Genomic DNA, 25,665 nt, shown 5'->3' with positions numbered 1-25,665 from the left:
ATAGCACATCAAAAAATTAGAAGTCATTTTGTGTTTTGTTTTCAAGATATGGAGTGTTAAAGTTATTTTAATCTGTAATAAAGTTTACTTTTAATTTATATCTTATCTAATATGAGAGTTGCCTTTTATATTTCGGGAATGGGCGAAACTGGTGCTGGAATCTGACAACTGACATCCCTATCGTAAATTTCGACTTTTTGTCAGTATACTTACTGGAGAACGTTTTGACGTACAGGCGCTATTTGTGTTGTTTACAGTTACTTGAAAAATTTGTCTTGGCCAAAAATGAAATTAAGTTGTAAACATTTCAGTGCAATTATTTTTTACAACTTTCAACATGGATTATCTCTACACAGTGCATTGATGAACTTAATTCGACTTTTGGCAATGAAGCACCATTAAAAACCACCGTATATCGGGCGTATATGGAATTTAATTGTAGCCGTAATTTGGCATCCAATGATTTTTTTTGCCATACATCAGAAATAAATTACGAGGTCAACATTTTAAGATGCCTGAAGAAGAGGTTGATGCATTCGAAATGCATATTTTGGAGTGCTTTGAAAAATTGTTCAAGCGTATGCAAATGTGCTGATCTTCATGGAGAATATTTTGAAAAACAATGATTAATTTCTTTTTTTGTTCTCTATTTACAGAACATACAGAACGCAACCCTCGTATAATTCTTTTAATTTTTTCCTAAAAAAAAACTGAAAAATTAATAACTTACTTCACTTTTCTTGTCATCCTGTACATTCTCCGATTCTGATTCTTCCTTATCTTTATTATTATCGTCATTTTTCTCCGCTTCTGCTTTCAATGCCTTTGAAAGTCTAGCGATGAGCTGTGACTTCAATCCCTTACAACTAATATTTCTCGCTTTCAGTTCATTCCTTAAAGCCCCAACAACCATAGTCTTAGGATCTAGCTGTGAATAGTGAGTAGGTTCCAATTTATCAGAAGGTACTTCTTCTTCCTAAGGGAAAAAATATTCCTTGAGTATGAGGTAATGCAAATAAGCTACATTCATCTTTCACGCTAACACTCATTCAATATAGATTCAGACAGATTCAGTCACCACAAGAGCCAGGTGAGGTTAGGCCATTCCATCAAAATTTTGTCGGTGGCGAATGCAGTTTGGCCCAGCCACAGCACAGCGTATACCTAGCCTATTTATACATAGATTTATAAAGAGAGGTGCCTTTTCATCAGCCGTTGATGCATCATCGTTGCCCTCCTGCTCGACTTTCAAGATACGTTCCAACTGCTTCCTGTAGGTCTGGTGTAGGTTGTCCCACTCCAGTCGGGTAGGCAAGCAACTCCATACATCTGGCAGAAAGAGCACCACTGTCTCAACACGTGCAGGTACAGCCTTCCCCTTGTGGGTTGACTCGCTGCGCCGGTAATACAGCTCCACAAAACGGTACCTAACGGAACACAATGTGTGAGCAGGTCATAATATCCTAACCCAAACACAATCTAATCACACATATCTTACACAAGTCTCCTAGACTCTCCAACCTATGTCTTCTATCTTTACTATTTAATATCTATTTAAAATATTTTTAACCCCTTATACTGATTTTTCTTCTCATTTCCTGAATTATTAAAAAAATATACTATTAATAGAAATATAAGTATCGTAAATTAGGCACGTACAGTACTGAAAGTCAATTCTTATCTCTTGATAACAATAAATTTAAAGATGAATAATAATTTTTAATTATCAGGCGATACCTTAAATGCAAAACCATTTACCAACTATATATTTCTTTATAAGGAATTAAAGACCTCTATAGGAAATCTAATCGTCACAAGCTTTACACACAAGAAATGGAAATATGAATGGATAGAACAAAAAATGTTTCAGTAGGAACTGCAACTTAAAATCTGGAACAACTATCTTTCTCTCTGGTAAATGTGAATAAAGAAACTGTGCCAGGACAACAGAACGTTATCACAAATTTGAATTTTGCTCTAAATTGAGTCTGGTGAGTATAATGCAACTTATTTTTCTTCAATTTTTTTCTTTTTTCACCTAGTACATGAACACACTGTATATTCGTAATTAAATACTAAATTAAATTGATGTAATAAATCAACATCATACTAAAGGAATAGTTTTTGGGATGTTAAAAAATTTTATGTAGCTTTAATTTAAATTCAAGAAATATAAGGTACTAATTAAAAGTGAAGTGATCAGTTAAAAAGGTTAATTACTTTTTCAATAATGACTGTTGATTTGTTGAAGTATGAATAAATTCATTAGTTATTCAGTCTAATATGAACCAAAACTTTTATTTACCTACCCCATAATTTTAGTAATGATAAAAGAAAAAGATAATTTACAAACTTGATTCACAATCAGTGGCAGTTGGATGAAATTAAAGTAGTCATATTTTAATAATAAAGTGTGGGACTTGGGAGAACATTCATGAACGAAATTTATGAAATAAACAATTTAACTAAGACCCCTGTTTTTGTAACCTATTAACTATTTTCACAGAATTCTTATTATAGTTGCACCATTATAGAGTTTGAAAAATACAATGTATCGATTGACTATTTAAAGAGGTATAACTGAAAATTGAATTTTATAGAAAACCTGATGTATCTATCAGCTAAGCATGAAAAAATATACAGGGTGTTACGAAATTCGCGGACACGGACTCTGGGATCGTGTTAAGCTAGATAAGGTCATAAAAAAATGTCTCTATCATTTTTCAATCAGATCGATATTTTTCGAGACACAGCAGTTTTAAATATCGAAAAATCAATCATTTGATAAACAATTATAACAAATGAATTGTTTAAAATTTCCACCAGCTGCTGCTAAACATACTTCAGAACATTGTGCTACAGCTCGAACGGAGTTGCGTACCTACCATCTCCGGCGTTATTTGTTGTTTTGTTTGAAACAGACAGCTCTACAACAATTAATGACAATTCAGAAAGCATTTATCAATACTTTGACATCATTAGAGTACAGTAAATGTACCCGTCAATACAAACTGCAAAATAATAGACCACAATTATTCAAATCGTGAATAGTATGATATGCTGATGGCTCTAGGAGCTTCAAATAATCGTGCAGGTGAAACAGTGCGATTGGCTTGGCAGAGGCGGTCCAGTTGCTTGGTCACCTCGTTCGCCAGACCTAACGCCATATGATTTTTTATTTTGGAATTTCTTAAAAACGTTGGTGTACAGAACACCAGTGGCAAATTTGAATGAATTGCAGAACCGTCTATTTCAATCAATACAACAAATATAACACCAGAGGTGATAAGCAACTTCATTAGAGCAATAGCACAATGTGCTTAAGTATGTTTAACAGCAGACAGTAGAAATTTTGAACAATTGTTGTAACTCATTTGTCGTAATTGTTTATCTAATGATTGAAAATTGAAATTTATAAATATATTTTTTATTTTTGAATATTCGATACTGCTATATTTCGAAAAATACTGGTCTGAATGAAAAATCATAAAAACACTTTTTTATCACCTTATCTAGCATAATACGATCCCACAGTCCATGTCCGCGAATTTTGTAACACCCTGTATATTTTGAACATATCTGTGCAACTCTTTCGAGACATCAGAGAAGACAACCTAAAAATTAATATTTAATTTTGCAAATTTTTCTCAAAATTTCAAGTTCTATGAGCATATAAATCATTCCCTAAAAAAACATTAGAAGTCTGCCTACACCTCATTATTATCTAAATATGACCACTTTAGTTTTCACCACCCACCAGTTTTTCATTTAGCAATTTTTCATTCTGTAAACTGATCATAAATAATTAACAATTTTGTATTTGTGCCTGTAATACAAAAATTGTTAGAAATTTTATAGCTCCAATAATATGAGAAGAAATTGAGAACTAGTTATAATATTACTTAATTTTTATTCACTAATATCAATGTTTGTTATATTAAATAACCATGGTTACCTTCTACAATTTACACATTTTTGTTGTCATTTAATTTCATACATTATTTTACAATTATTTTCATCATATTGTGTATGGCCTCTAGGAAATAGAAAGAAGCTGAAGTGTTGCAGACAATCTTTAGAGAGAAAAAATAGGAACTATATCAAGAAAGAGCTTACACTTCACACTATAGCAACATTGACTAATTATGAGAGAAATTTCCTACTCCATAGAATCTATTATTACATTTTTGCATTTTCTGTTATCATGATTCTGAAATTAAGGTATCAGTGTTCCAAAATGCTATTCCAAAATAAAAGCCTAAATTGGTGTATTTGTAGAGGTCGAGCGTCATATTGTTTATAACAAAAGAAAAAATAATGATTGCTCTTTTTTCAGTGTTTCGCTTATATCTCCGAAAATAAGCCTCTAATCGACATAAGGCATTACTCATCGATTTTCTTCCTAAGGAAATTTGCTACAAAGATAGGCTTTTACGAAAGCGCACAAAAATTTTTTTACATTGCAAAATTAGCAGTGAAAAAAAAATTGCAAAATTTTCAGAATTAAATAAAAAGAACAAATTGTACTGAAATTGAATGAAATTACAGGAAAAGATAACCGTTGGGGTGCTCAACAAATACCCGCAATTGGGACTCCCAATTTCAAAATGGCGGCCTATTGCAAAATTATAAAGTCGAAATTGTAACTATAATTACATTGTCCCGCGTCTGTGTAAATTTCAAATTTTTGAGTTGCAAAATAAGTTATTAACAAAAAACCAAAAAAAAATTCCTTATCTCAGCAATTTTTTTAATATGCAGATTTCAAACCAATTGCATCAAATAGTGCTTAAAAAACATGAATTAAGAAAAAAAAAGCGTCTCGATACGACCAATAGGAGCCGAGATATTTTTTTTTCTTTAAAAGGCATTTTGGCTGTTCTATTTAATATTTTGTAATAAACTTGATCTCGTAAAATAGAAGACTTCCTTTATACGCAGAATTTTTTTTTAATGGATTTGACCACGAAGTGACCAAGTAAATGTTTGTTAATGACAGCGTGATCCGCGCGGCTAAGCGCTATTAAAAAATCGCCGAGGAAAAGACCCTATTTATGTTTTTTTTTTGGTTTTTTGTTAATAACTTTTTTATTTTGCATCTTAAAAATTTACACAGACGCGAAATAATGTAATTACCTTTCGATCCTTTTCCGAATTTCGATATCTTGGCCTGGACAGAAGATATACGCGCTCGCGTTTTCGACTTTACAATTTTGCAATAGGCCGCCATTTTGAAATTGGGGGTCAAATTGCGGGTATTTGTTGAGCACCCCCAACGGTTATCTTTTCCTGTAGTTTCATTCAATTTCAGTACAATTTGTTCTTTTTATTTAATTCTGAAAATTTTGCAATTTTTTTTTCACTGCTAATTTTGCAATGTAAAAAAAATTTTGCGAGCTTTCGCAAAAGCCTATCTTTGTAGCAAATTTCCTCAGGAAGAAAATCGATGAGTATGCCTCATGTCGATTAGAGGCTTATTTTCGGAGATATAAGCGAAAAACTGAAGAAAGAGACAGGTTTCAACTGTCAAAAAAGTAATTTGATCTCGAAAAGAATCTTCTTATGTAGATTTTAATAAATGAAGCAGCTCAAATAAGATTCAAATTTCTATGTACATGAAAGTACGAGATTGCTACTATGAGGCTTCAGCTCTGTGCCAAATTTGAAAATTTGAAGTTTTTATGATGAATAACTCTTAAATAATTGAAAAAGAAGCTATGTTCCTCTACTAATTTTTAAAAACGGATCAATCAGAGACTATGGTTTTTCAGATTGTAATGCCGTGGCAACTGTTTCTGGTCTTGCACTTCCTTCGCTTCAGCTAAAAATTTTAACCTGCTCTTGTCGCTCTCGGGTGTAGACCTGCTATATGATAGAACTGCTCCTCATACAATGGTGGTCCTCTGAAATGTCCCATAGTGGCCTCTGTAATTGATCACATGCAGTGCTTCCAAACGTTTCGCCATACATCATTGTCATCAGCTTCAGGTCAAAGATTCCTAGTTAAGGCTAAGGAAGTGCAATGTAAGTTTATAACTGGCGGTGACCAGGTACATGGCTATGGCATTACAACCCGAAAAACGATGGTATTTTAAACAACAGCACTAGTTGTGGAAGTCTTAAAACCAAGACCATAAATCTCTTAGGAATCATTTTAGGAAAAAAAAATGTTATTGTCTTAATCCGTTTTGATACCAGCCCTATCGCAAAGCCGCTGTTACATTCTTTATATATTTTTATCATATTTAGGTAATCTATTGCAATAAATAATTTATTGGAATAAATAAGCATATTTCTAAACTTCCACAATAGCTACCTATGTAACAAGTGAGAAATAATTAGTAAAAACTTATTAAGAGTAATTTGAGTTTTTATTTTTCATATAATTAAGTCATTAAAAGTATTAATTCATGTAAATAAAATCCAAACTTTTCATAACTAGTTACGAAAAGCAGAACATTTTGATACTTGACTCGATTATGAATTATCGTTTTGTTTCAAAGTCAGAAGAAAAGCAAATTACATACATATATATATATTTTCATGTACCTCGAACTAACTAAAATGTTTTGAAAATAATTGTAAAAACATTGACTGTGAGACTGACTGCATTCAGATGACTATTATAAAAAGTAATTATATTATTCGTCTAGAAAAGTGGTAAATAACTGCAATTCTTATTTTAATAATAATAGATATATATATATATATATATATAAACAATTAATATTAGGAACATAGTTCTAAATCTTGATGTTCATTTTCACAAATTTTCGTAACAACTCAATAGATGTCTAATTTAATTTTCATGTTACATAAGATTAAATTATTTTGAATTAAATTTTAGAATGTAACATACAAATATAACCCTGATACTATTTTTATTTTAATAGTACCTAACTCATACCTTTTAAAGTTATTTATTAGGTATTTAGTTTAAAATTCTCTATACAACAGTGTATAGAAATTTAATACTTGTTGCCATAACTAGGTATTATTAATTATTGAAATTTATCAAGTGGGAAGTAGAGGTAACATCAGGAAAGAAATTGAGAAATTACTTGAAAATATACCCTTATTTGTAAGTTGCATTTTGCCTAATCACCAACACCGTTTAGTAAAAAAAATCCATACTCTACTCCTTTTTTTTCAGACATTTCTTAAATTTTAACCAACAGTGGAATATAATACAACTGCAAAATTTCCTCAAGAACTGCTGTTATAAAACTAAACTAAATAAAAATTGTTTTAAATTTGAGATTTATTTTAGGCGCTTTTAAGGGCTCCTCATAATATCTGTATTATTTTTTTGCATAAGCATTAACGATACATTTTCTGACATGATTTACATTTATAAAAAGTGTCTGGAATTAAATAATGTATTTGTTTCTTTAAAAAAATACAAATATAAATATATGGCTATAAATCTATCACATGTTGACAGTGCATGTGCAGGTGTAGGAAGATATTAGCCGCCGCAAGCCGCAAACCGTGACAAAAAGAGGCAGTCTATCGCGTAGGGACCGACTGATACCGAATGATACAGATAGGATTTGATACTATTTTGTTATCGTTCATATGAACGGGTCTTCATGAACGGATCATTTTCATAATTGACCTGGATGACCCGGGTTGCGAAAATAAACGGAATTTCCCATCACTACAATGTTGCCAAATCTAAAGGCTTACTACATTAATCACTAGCGAATCTACAGAAACTCTCATTTGACTTTAGAGGTACCCGATAAACCTCCTTAAGGATATTTTAGGGAAAATAAATTAAATATAAACATTTTGCTACTTTGATAAAAATATATATTCAATATTTTCCCCTTAAAAATTTGCTATCTTTAAATAAGTGAGCTGTTTATATTTAAAAAAGTTACATCATAATATTCCAAATATCATCTGAATATCTTATCTGTTTCATATTTAAAAATATTTAAGTACAGGGTTTTCTTATTTATGTTCTTTTTAATACCAAAATGTCTTCAAAAGATATTTATAACATAAATCACTTAATATATCACAAATACGTTAATTAGGAGAAATTCTCCATGTTATCAGCAATTGTTTTTCAAAATGTAACGTGTAATTAAAATATATTTTATAGTGATGTCACAAATTTTTAAGCATTGGCAAAGGCAAATATCTGTCGCTGATATAAAAAAATATGACTGCTGCTGATTTAAATAGATGTATGTCTATGATAAATCTATTTATGACCATAAATGTAAATGATTCAAGGATTAAGGATCAAAATCAGTTATATCTCAGTTTATTGGTTACATCTACAGAGTGGAAAGTTTCTTCTACCATAAAACTTTTGAATTTATTAGGATTACTTACCATTGAGTGCAATTGGATAAATCGATTCCTGTTAATGCTTTGCAAGTTCGAATGGCTGTTTTGATTAGGACTGAGGGATCTTTATCTGGATGTTCTCCATCTAACGATGGACTCCAGGGTCCACCAATTGCCATGGTTTCATTCTTGCCTCTTAACCCTACTAAGAAGTTGATTAATCTGGTTGGATGAACAAAATCTCTGTCTTCGCTGTCCCTATCACGTCTGTCTTTATCTTCAGCCATAGGACAACATTTTTGATAAAATTCTTCCATTCCAGGCACACTCATTAGCATTACCTGTAAATAAAAATATGACGGTTTCTAGCAATTTCTAAACATAAAAAAAATGTATTAGTTTGGACACACATTAGCGAGATGGGCACAAGTTGGCTGCGAGATAAGTGTTGTATGGGATTCGGTAGACATTGAAGGAGACAAATATGCATACGACTCTCGTAGCAGTTTTCTCTGTGCTATGTGCTGTATCTAAACATGTTTAGTACACTGGTAACATTAGCATTAAAAAGGAAAATGTTTGTAGGATTATCGAGGTTCTACTGTCCTAACAAAGCAATTTTCAGTGCTTACTTTTTTCACTAACTTCAGTATGTATTTGGTATAGTATTTTTATTCTTTTTTTCTGTACAAGATATCTGTAAACTATGAGCAAATAATTTAAGCTCCTACGAGAATATTTTGGAATGTCAACATTAAAAGAATTTCTTTCTGTTAAGCAGAGCAAAAATCACTGATATTCTAGAGTTCTTTAATAAACAAAAAAGTTATGGTATTAATTTTTTTTTAAAATTCTTTCAAGTTATCTAACAATTCTGTTAATATAATGTTATGGAAAAAACATCAGAGGAATTTGTATCTTGTATCATTATTTTTATTACTAAAATAACCTCTAAAATTTTTTACTAGAGTTTGTCACTAAAAAATCCCCAAGAATTAAATTAAATACTTCACTTAAATAAACAAGATATTACAACAAACTATAAAGATAGAACCACAGACAAAATAGCTATTGCCACAGACCGCTACTGGAATAGGCCAGCAATTTTAAATCACCGAATTGCCGATAGAGTACACCACCAGCAAAATTTTAGGAAGAATCAAATCGGCCCGCATTCCGTGTATACCAGCAACATATAAACAAAACTTTGGTAATGTTGCCAGGTGTACTTACGAATTTATTTTGTACACATTTTATCAATATCTGTTCTTTGCATTACTGTATATACTTAAATGTATGATGTAGGTATTGATAAAAATGTTTTTAAAGAGTCAACGAATAAATATGTAGTTTCATATGATATTCTGCAGCGGTGTCACAATTAACTTATTTAATCATAATTTCGTTAATTAGCTACTATTTTCATTTTTTGGTATTGAAATACTGCAGAAAATATATTTCCAAATAAACAAAATTCATAATAATATTTTAAACAGCTTGTAATATATTTTTTTTAATATTTGATGATGATAAATTATTTAATATACAAGGTGGGTTATTAGTATGTTGCGGAATGTAAGTACAGTGTTTTTTTTGTATTTGTAAAGGTAGAAAAAACTTTAAAATACTTACATACTTACTATAAAAATGTATGAATTTTCCTTTACTTCTTTTAACATCAAAATTTGCTGGCACAAAATATATGTTTAAAGTAAAAAAATCATTAAAAAAATTAACAAACAACGATTTTTATAACTAACCTTTACAACAACATAAGGAAAATACCTAAAAACGAAATAATATTAAAATACCCACAATTTTTACAACAAGTAATTGGGATACAGTTGAAAATATGCTTTAATTTACTATTTATTGCTTTAAAAACAAATTCAGAATTATCAAACATTTCGTGTATTTTTTCTTTCAATACTTGTAAATTTCGAGGTCTTTAGTAATATATTTTGTTGAAGTGTCCTCACAAAAATATGTCGAAAGGACTGAGATCGGGGCTGTTTTCTGGCCACCTAAGGTTACTAATAATATTTTTTAGTGTTTGTTGACGGGATTCGTCCCCCAAATAAATTTACCGATATTCCTGAAGAACTTTTGCACATTATTGTTATTTGAATAATACAGTTTAATTATGTTTTATTTTTCGTCATCAGAATAACCCATTTTATTCTTTTAAATTTTTTAAATTAAAATGGATTATTCTGATAATGATAAATCCCATGTATTTTTAAAGGAAGGTTAGTTTCTGTCGTTTTTGTCTGATTGTGTGCGAGAGAGATAAGAGTTATAGTGTGCGATAGAGATAGAGAGATAGAGTGACTTTGTCCTCATAGAGGGCTTTTCTCTCTCTGCCTCTCCCTCTGCTGTCTTCAGGAGCCTCTGGGACTTCTCCAGCATCTTCAGGACACCTAGGAAGGGAGCATGGGGTAGAACGCGTGGTCTTTTTAGCCTTCGTTAGCGAGCTATGATGTCACAATGTATGAGAAAATAAAACGGTTTTTGCTCGGAAATGGCTGGAAATATAAACAAATTTCCCCTTGGTTCTGAGTAGAGGATTTGGTGGGTGACACAGAGGGTGTTACAGTATATGAAAGAAAAAAAACAGTATTTGCTTGTACCTCGGAAATAACTCGAAATATCAAAAAATCTCCCATGGTTCTGATTGGTGATCGAGTGAAAAATGTCAGAAGTCCGCATGTCGAAAAAAAAAATCGGGACCAACGGTGTGTGACATCATAGAATAAAAAGTGTTTTTAACTCGGAAACGGTGCGTTGAATCGAAAAAGTAATTGATAAAATCTCCCCACAGCCTTGGTTCTGTATGTCCCTCCTGCGTTGAATGCAAAAGGTCCGAAGTCCATATATTGAAATAAATTTCGGAAACAAAAGGTGTGTCAGGTGATACAGTAAAAAAAAGGTCTGATAACTCGGAAACGGTGCTTTGAATCGAAAAAAATAATTTTTAAAATCTCCCCACATCCCTGGTTCTGATTGTCCGTTCTGCGTTGAATGGAAAAGGTCCGAAGTCCGTATGTCGAAAAACAAAAAAGTTTGCAAAAATTGCAACAGCAGTAGCGAACACATTATCTTATCTCTGTCAAGGATCATTGATTGATGATATGTTGTTTTTTTTTTAATAAATTTCGTATTCAACTACTCCTTGAGGTTCCAGCAATATTACATTGTGTTAATTTTTTTGAACACCTTGTGTCACAAATATGGGCACTACCAATGTCATCCATAATATGCAACACTTGTGTCAATAATTATTTTACCAATCTAAAGAAATCAACAATAAGAGAGCAGGATACATCTAAGGATACACAACCTGTATAATGCAATTTTTTAAACATACTTAGGTGTTAATATCGTACCAAATTGGAAGTTGACGCACAAATCTATAAACGTGAATTTCAAGTTTTTGAATTCTTCCATTTCAAGGTGTTATAAAATAAATAATTAATTTGGTAAATTCATAGTTTCAATTCTAACTTGATTTATTTCATTTAGCATTCACAAATGTGATTTCCAAGCAAAAGATAAGTTCCATATCTCTTTAACTGCATAATCGAATGCATTAAATTTATTTGAGTTATTATTTGGCAACAAAGCCACCGCTAGAACTGCCAACTATTACCAAGTAGGAGAGTTATCACGCTAAATTTTATAGCTGGATTTCGGGTTGCCAATTTCCAGCATTTAACACGCAGTCTGTGGCGATAAGCTATATTATCTGTGATAGAACAGACAAATAAATTCAAACAAAATTGCCTACTTTGGAATGTATTAATTTCTGGAGTAGAAATCTAAAATATCTTTCTTAGATTTATTTAAAAATGTAATATTTTCAAATTCTGATTTATAATTTTTTGAACCAAGATAGAGAAACACTTCATTTTGTTCCTCTATCCAAAAATGAAATTAGATTTTATTACATTTTGTTTTTGTTTAATTTTTTTAAATTCAAACAATATTTTTGTGGCTTTATATTCCTTAATATTTTAGTTCAATGACATTACTGTTCGGACTGTCAATATTATTTTTCATCAAATACACAGGGTGTCCCGTTCATGTTTCAAAAAAACTTGTGTGCAAGTTCCTCATGGAAAAATAATAGGGGTAGTTCATGTAAAGTTTTTTTCTTAGACGTCCTGTTTTCGAGATACAGTGTGTTGAAGTTGTTAGTTCCCAAATGGTTTTCCTGAATTATCTTTAAATCGGCTAAAGATAAAAATGTTAAAATTTGTACACGAGTATACATCAACTGTGCGTTAAGAATAATGTGCAAACGGTTTCTTTCTGAAAAGCAGTGTCGCCGATACAGGTAATTGGAGGGGTACAATCAAAAAAAAAAAAATGTTAAGTCAAAATTTGTTACATTTCTAAATGGTTTTGTAAACTCTAAAGCATACTACAAAAAAAAAGGTATACTTGTCGAAATTCGGTAGCATGTACCATTTTCGAGAAAAATTAAGTTGAATAGAAGCAGATAGGGGGCAATTTCAGCATCTAATGTAGTATTTTGAGATTTGCTCACTTATTTAATTGTGCAGATATTTTGTTCTGTCTGTCTCCGAGTTTGTTTCCTTATATTTTTCTATTCTTATCACTTTTTTTAAGTATTCATGTCCATCAACAATTCAGTCCATTCAACAACTGTTTATTTGGTGGTTGTGTAGTAGTTTACAAAATCTAAAATTAATTATTAATAGATAATTAATTACCATAATGTTTTTGTTTTGTTTATTTCGATTTACTTTTTTAAATGTTACTTTACAACAAGCTTAAATTTAGAATAAATTTTAATTTTTTTATTTCTTTAAGTTAATAATTTTTTTACAAGTTAACTATTTTATGTGATATGTAAGAAATTAAAATTATATTCTTAGATGCAAAGACTATTGGTAGCTAAATGTCTTCAGCCCATTCAATTGTAGCATCCTTTCAATTTAATATTCTGTTACTTGTGTACTGTACATGTACTTGTGCCATTTTATGTGAGCAAAAAATACAACTTCATTTTTCTCGAAAATGGTACATGCTACCAAATTTCGACAAGTATACAATTTATTTGTAGTATGCTTCAGAGTTTACTAAACTGTTTAGCAATGTAACAAATTTTGACTTTTAACATATTTTTTTTTCGATTGTATCCCTGCAATTACCTGTATTGACAACACTGTTTTTCAGAAAGAAACCGTTTGCACATTATTCTTAACGCACAGCTGAAATTTTGACATTTTTATCTTTAGCCGATTTAAAGATAATTAAGGAAAACCATTTGGGAACTAACAACTTCAACACACTGTATCTCGAAAACAGGAAGTCTAAGAAAAAAACGTTACATGAACTACCTCCATTATTTTCCCATGAGGAACTTGCACACAAGTTATTTTGAAACATGAACGGGACACCCTATATATGTTAGTTTTTGAGTTTTTTTTAATTTTAGTTTTCCTAAATTTCCAAAGTAAGATCTATCCCTGAGAAAATTGTTTGTATGTTAATAAATCTTAATAAATAAAATTTGTATAGAATAGAATAGTAGAATAAAGGCAATAAAAGTTAAGGAAAAAATATCAAGTCGTTCCAATATATCTTTGTTAAGTTTTATACTAATGTAAGTTGTCTCTAAATACCTTAGGTCTGAATCTGAAATGTCACTAAACAGTATTGAATGTTATTGTACTTGAAGAAAATAAAGAATAAGAATGCCATGAAAATATTAATATGACTATATTTTTTATAAAAAAACTGATAATTGCCGTAAGACAAAATGTTTCAATAAAAATCTTATTCCACATTCAAATAGAGGAGCAAAAATGATATGAAAAATGTGTTCTGAAAGATCACATTTCTCGAAAAATTTAAAAAACTAACAAAGATATTTTCGATATCTCTTTGAGAAGTGAATACACACCAAATTAGGTAATTTTACTCCAATTTAACTATCTCACATATCTAATAGTTTCTGAAGTAGCTGTCATATATCATTCCAATTTAATTTTAAAGACCCTATGTAGCAATAATACCTATCGACTTCTACTGTGTGGACCATTTTGGTGAAGCATGATGATGGTATATGGGAAACTATAAAAGATAGGAATATGGTTAAATGGAGAAAGTTTTAGACAGTTCTGTTAGTAGCTTAATTGTGCCTGCAGACCGGTCCTAGCTCTTCAGGTTTTTGAGTTATTTTGAAAAAAATTAAATGTGACATTTTCGAAATCGTCTTAACTTTTTTATTTAGAAGAATCTGAAAATATTTTTTCACAGCCAGTTTTTTCGAGTAATATCACTGTACATTTAGAATTTCATTGCGATGTTTCGGTTGCTAGAAACCATCAACAATTTTCTTTTTTTTTTATGGGCGCTATATTGAATTTTAAGCTGAGCAAATAAAGCATTTTTTTGGCTTTTCAATGATGCATTATGAGTAAAAAAAAATTTCAAATACAGCCTCAAAAATCAATGTTTTAATTTTTTTAATAAATCTGGCAACACCGTATAATTTTTTGAAACTATTATATAATCTAAAATTTTTGTAAAAGCTTAGGTATTATTAATGTTATGGCGTTGCGTTATTCCAATGAATAAGGAGTTGTGGATGTTGGAGTGCTTTATTAAAAATAATAAAAAAGCAACTGTGACATTAAAAAGTTATATTGGAAATTATCCCGAAAGACAACCACCAAATAAATGTATTTTTATAAATGTATAACAAATTTGAGAATGTATGGAAGTTTTGAAAAGCTGCATGCTAAGAACTACGAAAGATATAATAACGGGCAATAATTTTTTTTTTCATTGGAATAACGCAAAGCCATTTTGCCGATTTTAAAATCATTAATAATGAGCTTTTACAAAAATTTGAAACTATTCTATAATAGTTTCGAAAAAATGCGGTGTTGTCAGATGTATTAAAAATATTAAAATATTGATTTGTGAGGTTGTTTTTGAAATTTTTTTCCTACTTATATCATTGAAAAGCCAAAAAAATACTCTATATGCTCAGCTTAAAATTCAATATGGTCCACATAACAAAAAAGAAAGTTGATGATGGTTTCTCGGAAACATCACAATGAAGATCTGAATATACAGTGAAATTCCTCGAAAAAAACTTGTAAAAAAGTGTCCTCAGATTTTACCTATTTTGTGACAACTATTATATATAGTCGCTAAAGAAAAAATTCATCCGGAAAAATTTATTTGCAACAGCCCCCATTTCCTTTTAATCACTTGTTTTTTTTTATTCGATACAATATTCAATTAGGTACCTACAACAAAATCTTCAAAATTATAAGAGATGCAGACTCGGGGAGTTTTAAGTAACGGTGCCTGTATATTGTAACAAAACAGAAATCTGATATATTTGAACAAGTCAATATTGTACACACATCTATAATAACATTTTTTAATCATTTTAAAACACAAATTCTTAGTAGGTACTTACCTTTGCTGAAAATATATAGTCTGCATCCGGTGGTTCAAGAATTGCATTATTCTCAGTAGCAGCATCAATTTCCTTACTCATTATATGAAAAGAACAAGGTTTATTTAAGGTAAATTGTTTATCTGGTGGAAATGCATCTACCCAACGGATGCTGGTATAAAAGAAGTCTGAAGGAATATAGAGATTATTGTATCTTCTACGAACCTCAAGTACATCTCCCTTAGGCCTAATAAAGGAACAACAATGCATAAGAAAATGTTTGTTATATTATTATTTATTTTATATAACTACAAGGTACATTATAATTTTTGTACATTCCTACACTTAAGTTCAAAAAAATTACTGAAGGTTTATGATAATGTGAACATGCTTCGATATTAAACATTCTCATGAACATCTCAATAATGTGAACAAAAACTTTTTAGTTTTTCGTAACAACATCAAGAAAAGTTCAAAAATATGAAAAAAATATTTGTTTCACATAACTCAATGAATAAAAAAGATTTTGGCCATGACTCTACAGAGAAAGAATAGAAGTTCTGGAAAATAAAAATAAGAACAGGGAATATCACAGGCCAGTGAACTCAAATCTTACACCAGACAATACAAGTCAATGTATGTAGCAAGTATAAATACTGGTCAGTCTCAGAGTTTCTTCTGAAGAAGGGATATATCCCTCGAAACCTCAAGAAGCCTATTCTAACGATATGTCAACCAGTACAGGAAACTTTTCAACATTAGTGACAAATTTCTTAAAAAAATTTTTTTATTTTATTTTCTTTATCACAACTGCCACTATAAGATATTTTAATCAAACTTGACATACCTAGGTGAGTTTTTGGCTTAGTCAAATATGAATAACCCTCGGAATAAGCTATAAGTTTAGTTTTTGTCTAACAAGTAAACTCGCAAGTAAAGTTCGCTAAAGATACCTTAAACTGTATTTTGTTTTCTTTATTGGCAGAAAGCAGTGTTTTCAAAACACCACCTTATTTTTCATAACAAAGGCATACTTCTTATGACATATCGCTAAAAATCCCTCAGAAATTTGAATTTAAATTTTCTACTGTGGCTATCAGTTTAGACATTTCAATATAAAATTTTTTAAAAAGCCACAAATTTTTCTAATTTCGTATTTAGTAATTCCTTTATAGGCTATTGATTCTGTCATATGGTATGGAACTACAACGTTGATGGGTTTTTATTACATGAATCGTTCAAATGGTTATTTAGAATGAAAAAACCACGGAGTGCTATTAAATTAGAGGGTGGAAATTGGAGATAGGGGTGAAAATGCAACCCTTAAGGTTTTTTGAGTATATCTTGAAAACGAAGCAAAATTTGAGGGTATTGCATTGGAAAAATTTTTTAGATAATGAGATTTCCTATCGAAATAGCTTATTTAAAAAATTTAAAAAATTTATTTACTGCAGAATATATTAAAAACAATTTAACAAAAAAATGCAAAAAAATCAATTTTTTGTTTTTTTTTTACTTTTATGCTAATAACTTTTTTCTGAGCAGAGATAGGTATAGGCATTGCATCATAGAAAAAAAAGTATATAAAATTTTCTACAAAATGATGGGTTATGGAAGTTTTTTTGATGAAAATAGACTGAGTTATGGTTGTTCAAACTTTATCTTTTTTCTGGTTTTTACCAAATTTATGACAATATTGTTTTAATACTTATTTTTGAGTACGTAATTCATTTTTATTTAATAAAGATGTATGTTAAATTCATTTATCAATAAAAATAAAAGTTATATGGTTTTATATACAGGTTCGGAAAGTCTTCATGGTTCATCGGCCGTTACGTAAGAGCGATAAAGAAGTCATAGAAATCCGTGCGATAGACAAGGATGGTTACATTGAAGACGTTTCATAATCTGAATAGTTCTAACCCAAAACGCGCGGTGACTATTCAGATTATGAAACGTCTTCACTATAGCCATCCTTGTTCTTTTGCTTTGTCACTCTCATGTAAAGGCAGATGCACCATGCGGATTTTCCAGCCCTGTATATTAAACAAATTATAATTACTTTTTGTTAAAAATTGCTTTTTTGTGAATATAAAAAATATTTAATGCAAAAATTTTAAATAATAAAATTAGTTTATGTAAATAACATTTTATTAAACTTAAATTAAATTTTTTACATTTCATAATTTTAATTATCATATTTCTTCAATAATATTATCAAACTGCATATCAATTTCTTCGTCGACTTCTTGAAGAACATCGTCCTCTGATACCTTTGTTTGTTGAGCATTGTCACAATTGACAATATGTTAATTTTAGTTGAACAAATAGAAATTTTTATAAATTAATATTTGTTAATTTATTAAAAAAAAATAAAAACTATACACGTTCGTATAACATTTAATTTTTATTGATAAATTAATTTAACATGTCTTTATTGATTAAAAATCAATTGCATATTCAAAATAAAGTATTAAATTAATATTGTCATAAATTCAGTAAAAACCGAAAAAAATGGCAAAATTTGAACGACTATAACTCAGTTTATTTTCATCGAAAAGCTTCTATAATTCATCATTTTGTAGGAAATTTTATATACTTTTTTTTTCTATGAAGCAATGCCTATACCTATCTCTGCCCAAAAAAATGTTGCATAAAAGTAAAAAAAAACAAAAAATTGAATTTTTTGCATTTTTTTGTTAAATTGTCTTTAATATATTTTGCAGTAAATAAATTTTTTAAATAAGCTATTTCGATAGAAAATCTCATTATCTACAAAAATTTTTCCTATGCAATACCCTCAAATTTTGCTTCGTTTTCGAGATATACTCAAAAAACCATAAGGGTGTCATTTTCAACCCTATCTCCAATTTCCACCCTCTAATTTAACTTCTCCGGGGTTTCTCCTTTCTGAATAACCGTTTGAACGATTCATGCAATCAAAACCCATCAATGTTGTAGTTCCTTAGTACCCTGCTATTTAAGACATATGCAATTTATTACCAATAATAACCACAAAATTTGAAAGAAAAGCCTAACTGGAAAAAGTAATCGCAAAATTATTAAATAAAACATTTTTTAAACTTGGAGGCAAGAGTAACTATTTATAGTGAAGCCTCGAGTGAAGCATTAGTTTACAATTATTGAATAGAACAAGGAGCCTTGGAATTATAAAAGAAGTTCAGAAAATATATTGAAAATGAATGGAGACATAAAATAAATAGAAAACTAATATATTATACATAACAATAATATTGTTTAATTGTTTATTTGTTTTTCAGAAATTAAACATTACTTAGCTGTTTTTAGTCAGGAAAATGACTATTATTTTAAATTATGATTTAAAAATTAGAATGTTACTCAGAATGTCTTATTTAACTCATTATGAACTTAATTAATTTCTTACTCACATATCTAATGGTATTTTAGGAACCTGAACCATATATCTGGGAACAATCCTTGAACGCCTTCTTGACTTTGGAGACCGAGATCGTCTCCTCACTGGGGATTTTTTTTCTTCTTTTTCTCTTTCTCTTAATCTCTCCTCACGTCTCCGTTTTCTTTCTACTTCATCATCATCTCTATCTCTATCTCTAGACCGTTCCCTTCCACGGCCCCCGAGAGATGTTTTCGGTCTGTTACTTCTACTAAAATGATTTCCATTTGATCCATCTGATGGAGGAGGGACGGCATTATATGTACTTGTATTCGAAAAATTTTTAGAGTTATTTGAATGTCTTGTAGGGGTTTGATTTGTCATCGGTAACACTTGTATTCTAGTAGCATGCCATTTAAAGGGCATACTAGAATTATATGATGCTTCCACCAATACTCTATCACCCACCATGGGGTTAGAACCCTTAACACAAGCATTTGTTTGAAAAAATACGTCCTCATCGACAAAACCAAAATTATCATGAACTTTGGTAACTGTTCCAGTAAAAACCCTTTGTTTTGTTCCAGAGTTAGTATTATTTTGTACAGGTGGTACTGCTGTAATGTTTTGTGTTTGAAAAGCTGTGGGATTTAAGCCTCTGGGATTGGGATACGTTACTGCCCCAACTTGTTGAAAAATTGAATTTGAAGCAATTTGTGAATTTAGAGATGCTGCGTTTGCCATTTGCTGTAATCCTAATCCTAAGTTCTGTTGTTGTAATCCCATGGCATTTTGAAATACTTGTTGTTGATGTTGTTGTTGAAATTGTACCATTCCAGAAGTACCTATGTTACCTAAAGCCCCTTGATTCATTAATTGAGGTTGCAGTGAACCTTGATTCACCATATTGGGCGAAGTATTCGATCTACCCCATGGATTATTTTTGTTATTAAATTGTCCAATATTACTCATATTAAACATAAAATACAATTTAACTACTTAGTTGAAATAGAAGAGATGAAAATCTTCCATATAAACACTTGCCTATTATGATAACTTATTACGTCACAACTAGTCAAATCACAATGGAACCACTGAGTCAAAGAAAACTTTCCATGGGATGTTTGTATCTGTGTTCTGTGAAAGAAAATAGAAAAGAAAATATTGAATTCTGTTGGAAATAATAATTTAAGGTAGCTTATCGCCTTATAGCTGTTTTACATTGACAATTTATTGATGAATAAATTGACGAAGTTCTTCATGAATTAATTCACGAATTGATTGGTAAACAGGTTGGTTTTACACTGCTACAGACTTTGTCAAGTTTTATGACGCATGAATCAGTTCTACCAACGTATCAAAGAAGCAAATAAATTTCAAATATGTCACCTTTCCACTCATAATTGTAGTGATACAACAGCGGTACCGTTTTCAGTTCAGAGCGAACAGCCGAGCTGAGCAGACGTGTTTGTTTGTGAGGTGAAGTGCATTGCAACGAGCAAGATCTACCTTTATTAAGGCTACCTGGAAAGAATCCCTTTCTTTCCTTTTAATCACCGACCTAATCCCCGGCTTAAGCATAGACGTCGTCGGCATCTTTGTAACAGGTACCTGTGCCGGGGTTATGCCCAGGTAAGTTTTTACTTATTTATCAGTTATTTGCATTACTTTAGAATACATTTCTTTAAAATTGCGGCCCCCGACAAACAATATACCAGACAGACAAATACACCAAAAGACACGTACGNTGTTTTTTATATAGGTATCACGTGTGTTTAAATATTTGTTAAAATGTAATTTCTTTTTTAATAACTTGTTATGACGTTTCTTATACATTTTATGTCTCAAAGAATAAAATATCTATCTATCGTATATTTTTTTTCATTCAAAAATGTATTTAGTGATCTTTAAATGACTTAACCCTATAACTTAGGTACATATGATTAACGTCAAATTTGGCATTCAGTAACAATCTGGCAACATTTCAATTCTTCCATTTTCTCTTTGAATATAAAATTTAGCATCAATCAGAGAACCCGTATAAAAATTACAAGAGTTGTGCTATTTTAAAAAACATCCGGTAGATGTACAAATATGCGCATGTCTGTCGCCTGCATTTTGTGGACGTAGCTTATAGTAGGCACGTGAGTAGCTTTTACGTTAGCTGGCGTCAGCGATGGAACGACATTGAACAAAAGTCTCTGGAAGAAGTTTGATGCAAAATCGCTAGATACGACATGGGGTTTCTAATTTTATTTTTTCGATATTTCAAGCCGTTAGTAAGATATACAGCGTGTTTCAGAAAGACCTCCCGTAAATACAGGGGGTGATAGTACGACAAAAAATAAGCATTTTTTGTCTTATGAACTATATGTCTATCTCCTCTTGTTTTCGAGATACAGAGCAACAAAATAAAATTTTTTAAATAGAATTTTAGTTAATTAGAGTTTAAAATATTACTAAGAATGTATGCGCTGTTTATAAGACATCCATCAATAGGTTTTGACATAAGCCTACTTTGAGAAAAGTCACTTATTTTATACACCGTAATATTATAAGCCTTTTTTCTCGAAAACCGTCCACATTAGGAAGTTCTAACAAGAGTACATTATTTTTAGAAAATAAAATTTTACATTAGAAATTGGAGCCCGAATGGTAAAAAACCTAACCTTAAAAAAATTAGAACTTAAAATGTAATAGGAATGTAGCGTAACACCAAATTTCATAAGAATATTTCGCAACGTTTGGAAATTTTCATAAAAATTCTAGTTAAAAAAATGTATTTTGTCGCTGTATATCTCGAAAACAAGAGGAGATATAGTTCATAAGACAAAAAATTATTATTTTTTGACGTACTATCTTTGGATTTACGGGAGGTCTTTCTGAAACACCCTGTATAGACATCTTATGTTAATGCAATGTGTATTCAAGAGGCCTGAGCTTGAATTTTCCGGAAGCTATTCCACAATTTTACTCTATCGCCGCCGAACGTATAATTCCCCAGATTTCAAATTTCCTATCTTCAGATTTAGGATTTCCAATAATTTTTTTCCACTGTTACCACACAGCGCTACCAACCGTAAATCCTCCATCTTAAGATTTTCAAATTTCTCATCAATAGCTGAAATATTATTTAGCATTAATATACGAGTCACAGTATTCCCGTTGTGGTCTAGCTAGAGGTAGAATGCTCGCTTTGGAATCAAAAGTATCGGGGTTCGAATCTCGGAGAGTAAATTTTTCATTTAAATAAAATTCGCAACCAACTTTGAATTTACCGCAGGAGACATTCTCTTCAGAAAGGAAATATTCTGATTGGTAGAAGAAAAAGTGGTCAGGGCCTCAGGAAAGTGGAGGTGAAAGTGAATTGATAAAAAAAAAACAAGACTTCATCTAGATTTACACTGAGTTTCTGGCCCCGGATCTCGATCCCCTACCACCGCGAGTCGCTAAACGGCATCGCGGCGCGGCGCCAGCGTCTAGAGCGTCTGTCTAGCCCAAGTGCCGCATTACCTACTGATCACAACAGAAATAGATTAATTTGATCACAAGCATTGTAAATCAAAAATTTAACGTTGAAATATACTAAGGCTATGAACTGCCTTACTATCAATAAACAGAAAGTTATTTGAAGTTATTAACTGCATTATGGAAGAAGCTGTGCTGGAACACTGAACTATGAGGAGGAGTATTTAACAGCTCTCTATAGCGAGCCATTCGATAATGAATATTGCAGTTTTTACGAAGCTTATTAGCTAAATATTCAGGAACCAATGGTATTATTCCCAATGGTATTATTTTATAAACTAGGCAATACATGGTGTATTTTATATCGTTCAGATCAAGAGTCTCTAAGATCTCCTGAAATATGTTCAAATTTTCTTAAATTGTAAATTCTAAGGCATGTATTTTGTACTTTTTGAGCACCGTTTTTGTCCGTCTGAAATAAAGCAAGTTAATAGACGATAGAATATATATGGTTTATAATTTTGAACTAAAGTGGTTACGCGTGACCTGAATCTAAGTTCTACGTCCATAAAAATCCAGATTTTTTTGCATTCATTTATAGAAACAATAACAGAAGTATTAATCTTAATTTGGAATACAGGGTTGCCTAAAACAAAAAACCGATAATTACCAAACACAAGTAATTACGTTTTCTTCTCATTGAAATTAAATCTGAGACTGAGAATTTCAAAATATTGTCAAGATCTACATTAATATTTAGAACCACATTTTCTAACTCATTATATCAAAAAGAATTATAAATTTGTGTACTTATAATTGTCATTGCACTGGGGTACTCCTTTATTCAGAGTAAGACATTTTCAATAAGTATTGCACATATTTTCTGAAGAATTTTAGACATAGGTAACTGAAAGAATGGCCTAAACTGTGAATGGGTTTAAGTGGATAAGGGTTACTAGTCTTAGGTATCGGAGTAGTATTTGCATTTTTCCATAATCTAGGAAATTGTCCAGATAAGAAACACTTACTGATAATAAACGCAATATGATTGTTTAGGTAAGGCGTATGGAGTAAAAACATCTTTAAACAGTTTCTCCACCACCTCAATAAAATCATTATTATTATTATTATTATTATTATTATTATTATTATTATTATTATTATTATTATTTCCACCAATTATAGGTACACTGTTTAAAAAAATCTTGGGATCCATCAGGAGTACAAAATTAAATAATTCAATCCTACTGACATGTTACTAAAATAATGTTTTTATATTCTTCAGACGATACATCTGTTTTTAATCGTTTGTATTTGGTTGAAGGTTTTTTTCTCAACATAATCATTGATTTTAAATTATCAATAAGCCATGGTGCCAGTAGTTTAGTTATATTCGAAGTTTTCAAAGGTGCGCGAGTGTCAAACAATAGCATAACATTTTTGTTAAAAAATATTACATTTTCAAACTAATACATAATGTCCCAAAAGATAGATTATGCAAGAATGAATTTGATGCCTCTATAAGTTTTTTAAATAATTTGCTAAAGAGGTTTTAATAATTTTAATTTATAATTAACAAAATGATGGTCGGAGATTTCATCCATTCTAAAAGCTACAATAGCTACAGCAATTTCAGGACGTGATGTAACTATTAAATCAATAAGTGACTCAGTTGCAGCAGTAACCCTGGTTGGTTTAGTAGCCAATTGAAACGTACTATATTTGGTAAACAAATATTTTAATTTAACTTGATAATTGTTATATTCGTCTAAAAAGGTATACAGGATGATTCACAAATGGGGACCAAATATGAAACCTCGTATTCTTTGGTGAATTTTAAGAGGAGTCTTTCGTATAAAGTTTTTATCTAGGACGCTTCATTAAAAAGATACAGGGTGTTAAACTTAAAAAATATTTTTAATATTTTTAAATAATTTATAAACTAGTAAGTGAAATAATTTGAAATAGGGCATATGTATGTATGTAAACATTATCCAAAATCTGAAACCTTTTCCTAAAATTAAGAGGCTCCAGTGGCGGAGATACAGGGTGTCGGTGGTGTATTTTTCTAAATAAAATAGTACGCCACTGCTTTACGATAACAAAAATGATATTTTCGGATTCGTCCTTCAATTTTCTACAAATTACTACTTTCTTATGTTTAAAAAAAAAACGTGATTTTCGAATAAAACTTGAAAAACTATCTAAAAACATCGGATGTCAACCCACTCGATTTCTTCTTTTGGGGTACTGTTAAACAGCTGGTATACAGTGAACAAATTAATATACCTGAGCAGTTAGAAGAAAGAATAAATAATGCTTTTCATTCAAACAACAATAAATTTCGAACAAATTACATTTTCATTATTAAAAAGATGTCGCATCTGTGTTCGTGGAAATGGAGGTATTTTTGAGTATTACTCTAATAAAATCATTAAAATGACGACTAATATTATTAATTTATTTATTCAAATAATTAACCGAATGATTAGTGTTTGTCATATAATTTAAGTAAAAGTGTTTTCAGTTCGTCTTTTAAATTTTACTCGAAAATCAGACTTTTTTCGAAAAACGTAAGAGAGTAGTCATTTGTAGAATCTGAAAATATCATTTATTTATTTATTTTACAGTTTAGGGAATACTACAGGTTTTGAACCCACAAGAGTTTCCACTAATTTGGTAATAAAAGATGGAAAATATCTTAATCTATCAATAATCATAAAAAAAAACAAAAAAAAATANAATTTATCATTTATTTATTTATTTTACAGTTTAGGGAATACTACAGGTTTTGAACCCACAAGAGTTTCCACTAATTTGGTAATAAAAGATGGAAAATATCTTAATCTATCAATAATCATAAAAAAAAACAAAAAAAAAATATACAGTTGAACAAACAATAGAGAATACAGTACCTACTACTAGATAGACACACACACACGCACGCACGCACGCACGAACGCACGCACGCACCCACGCACACACACACGCACGCACGCACGCACGAACGCACGCACGCACGCACGCACGCACGCACGCACGCACGCATGCACGCACGCACGCACGCACGCAC

At 30.7% G+C, this 25,665-nt stretch overlaps 1 protein-coding gene across 1 annotated transcript in view; it reads right to left on the bottom strand.

Moving 5' to 3' along the window:
* Nucleotides 1–20,184, bottom strand: part of LOC108908179 (cell division cycle and apoptosis regulator protein 1) — a 45,967-nt gene extending 25,783 nt beyond the window's left edge. The window contains exons 1-5 of the mRNA XM_018712114.1: nucleotides 19,159–20,184; nucleotides 15,770–15,995; nucleotides 8,350–8,645; nucleotides 1,202–1,427; nucleotides 731–976 (exon numbers count right to left, since the gene is read on the bottom strand). Of these exons, the coding sequence (XP_018567630.1) occupies nucleotides 731–976; nucleotides 1,202–1,427; nucleotides 8,350–8,645; nucleotides 15,770–15,995; nucleotides 19,159–20,105 (1,941 nt within the window). The 5' untranslated portion in view covers nucleotides 20,106–20,184. The remainder of the gene's footprint in view (nucleotides 1–730; nucleotides 977–1,201; nucleotides 1,428–8,349; nucleotides 8,646–15,769; nucleotides 15,996–19,158) is intronic.
* Nucleotides 20,185–25,665: the final 5,481 nt, after the last annotated feature.

The sequence above is a fragment of the Anoplophora glabripennis genome, unplaced genomic scaffold, assembly GCF_000390285.2.
Source record: "Anoplophora glabripennis isolate ALB-LARVAE unplaced genomic scaffold, Agla_2.0 scaffold394, whole genome shotgun sequence".
Classification (NCBI taxonomy): Eukaryota; Metazoa; Arthropoda; class Insecta; order Coleoptera; family Cerambycidae; genus Anoplophora; species Anoplophora glabripennis.
Note: the sequence above shows the minus strand (reverse complement) of the source record. Positions and strands in the feature narration are given on the sequence as shown.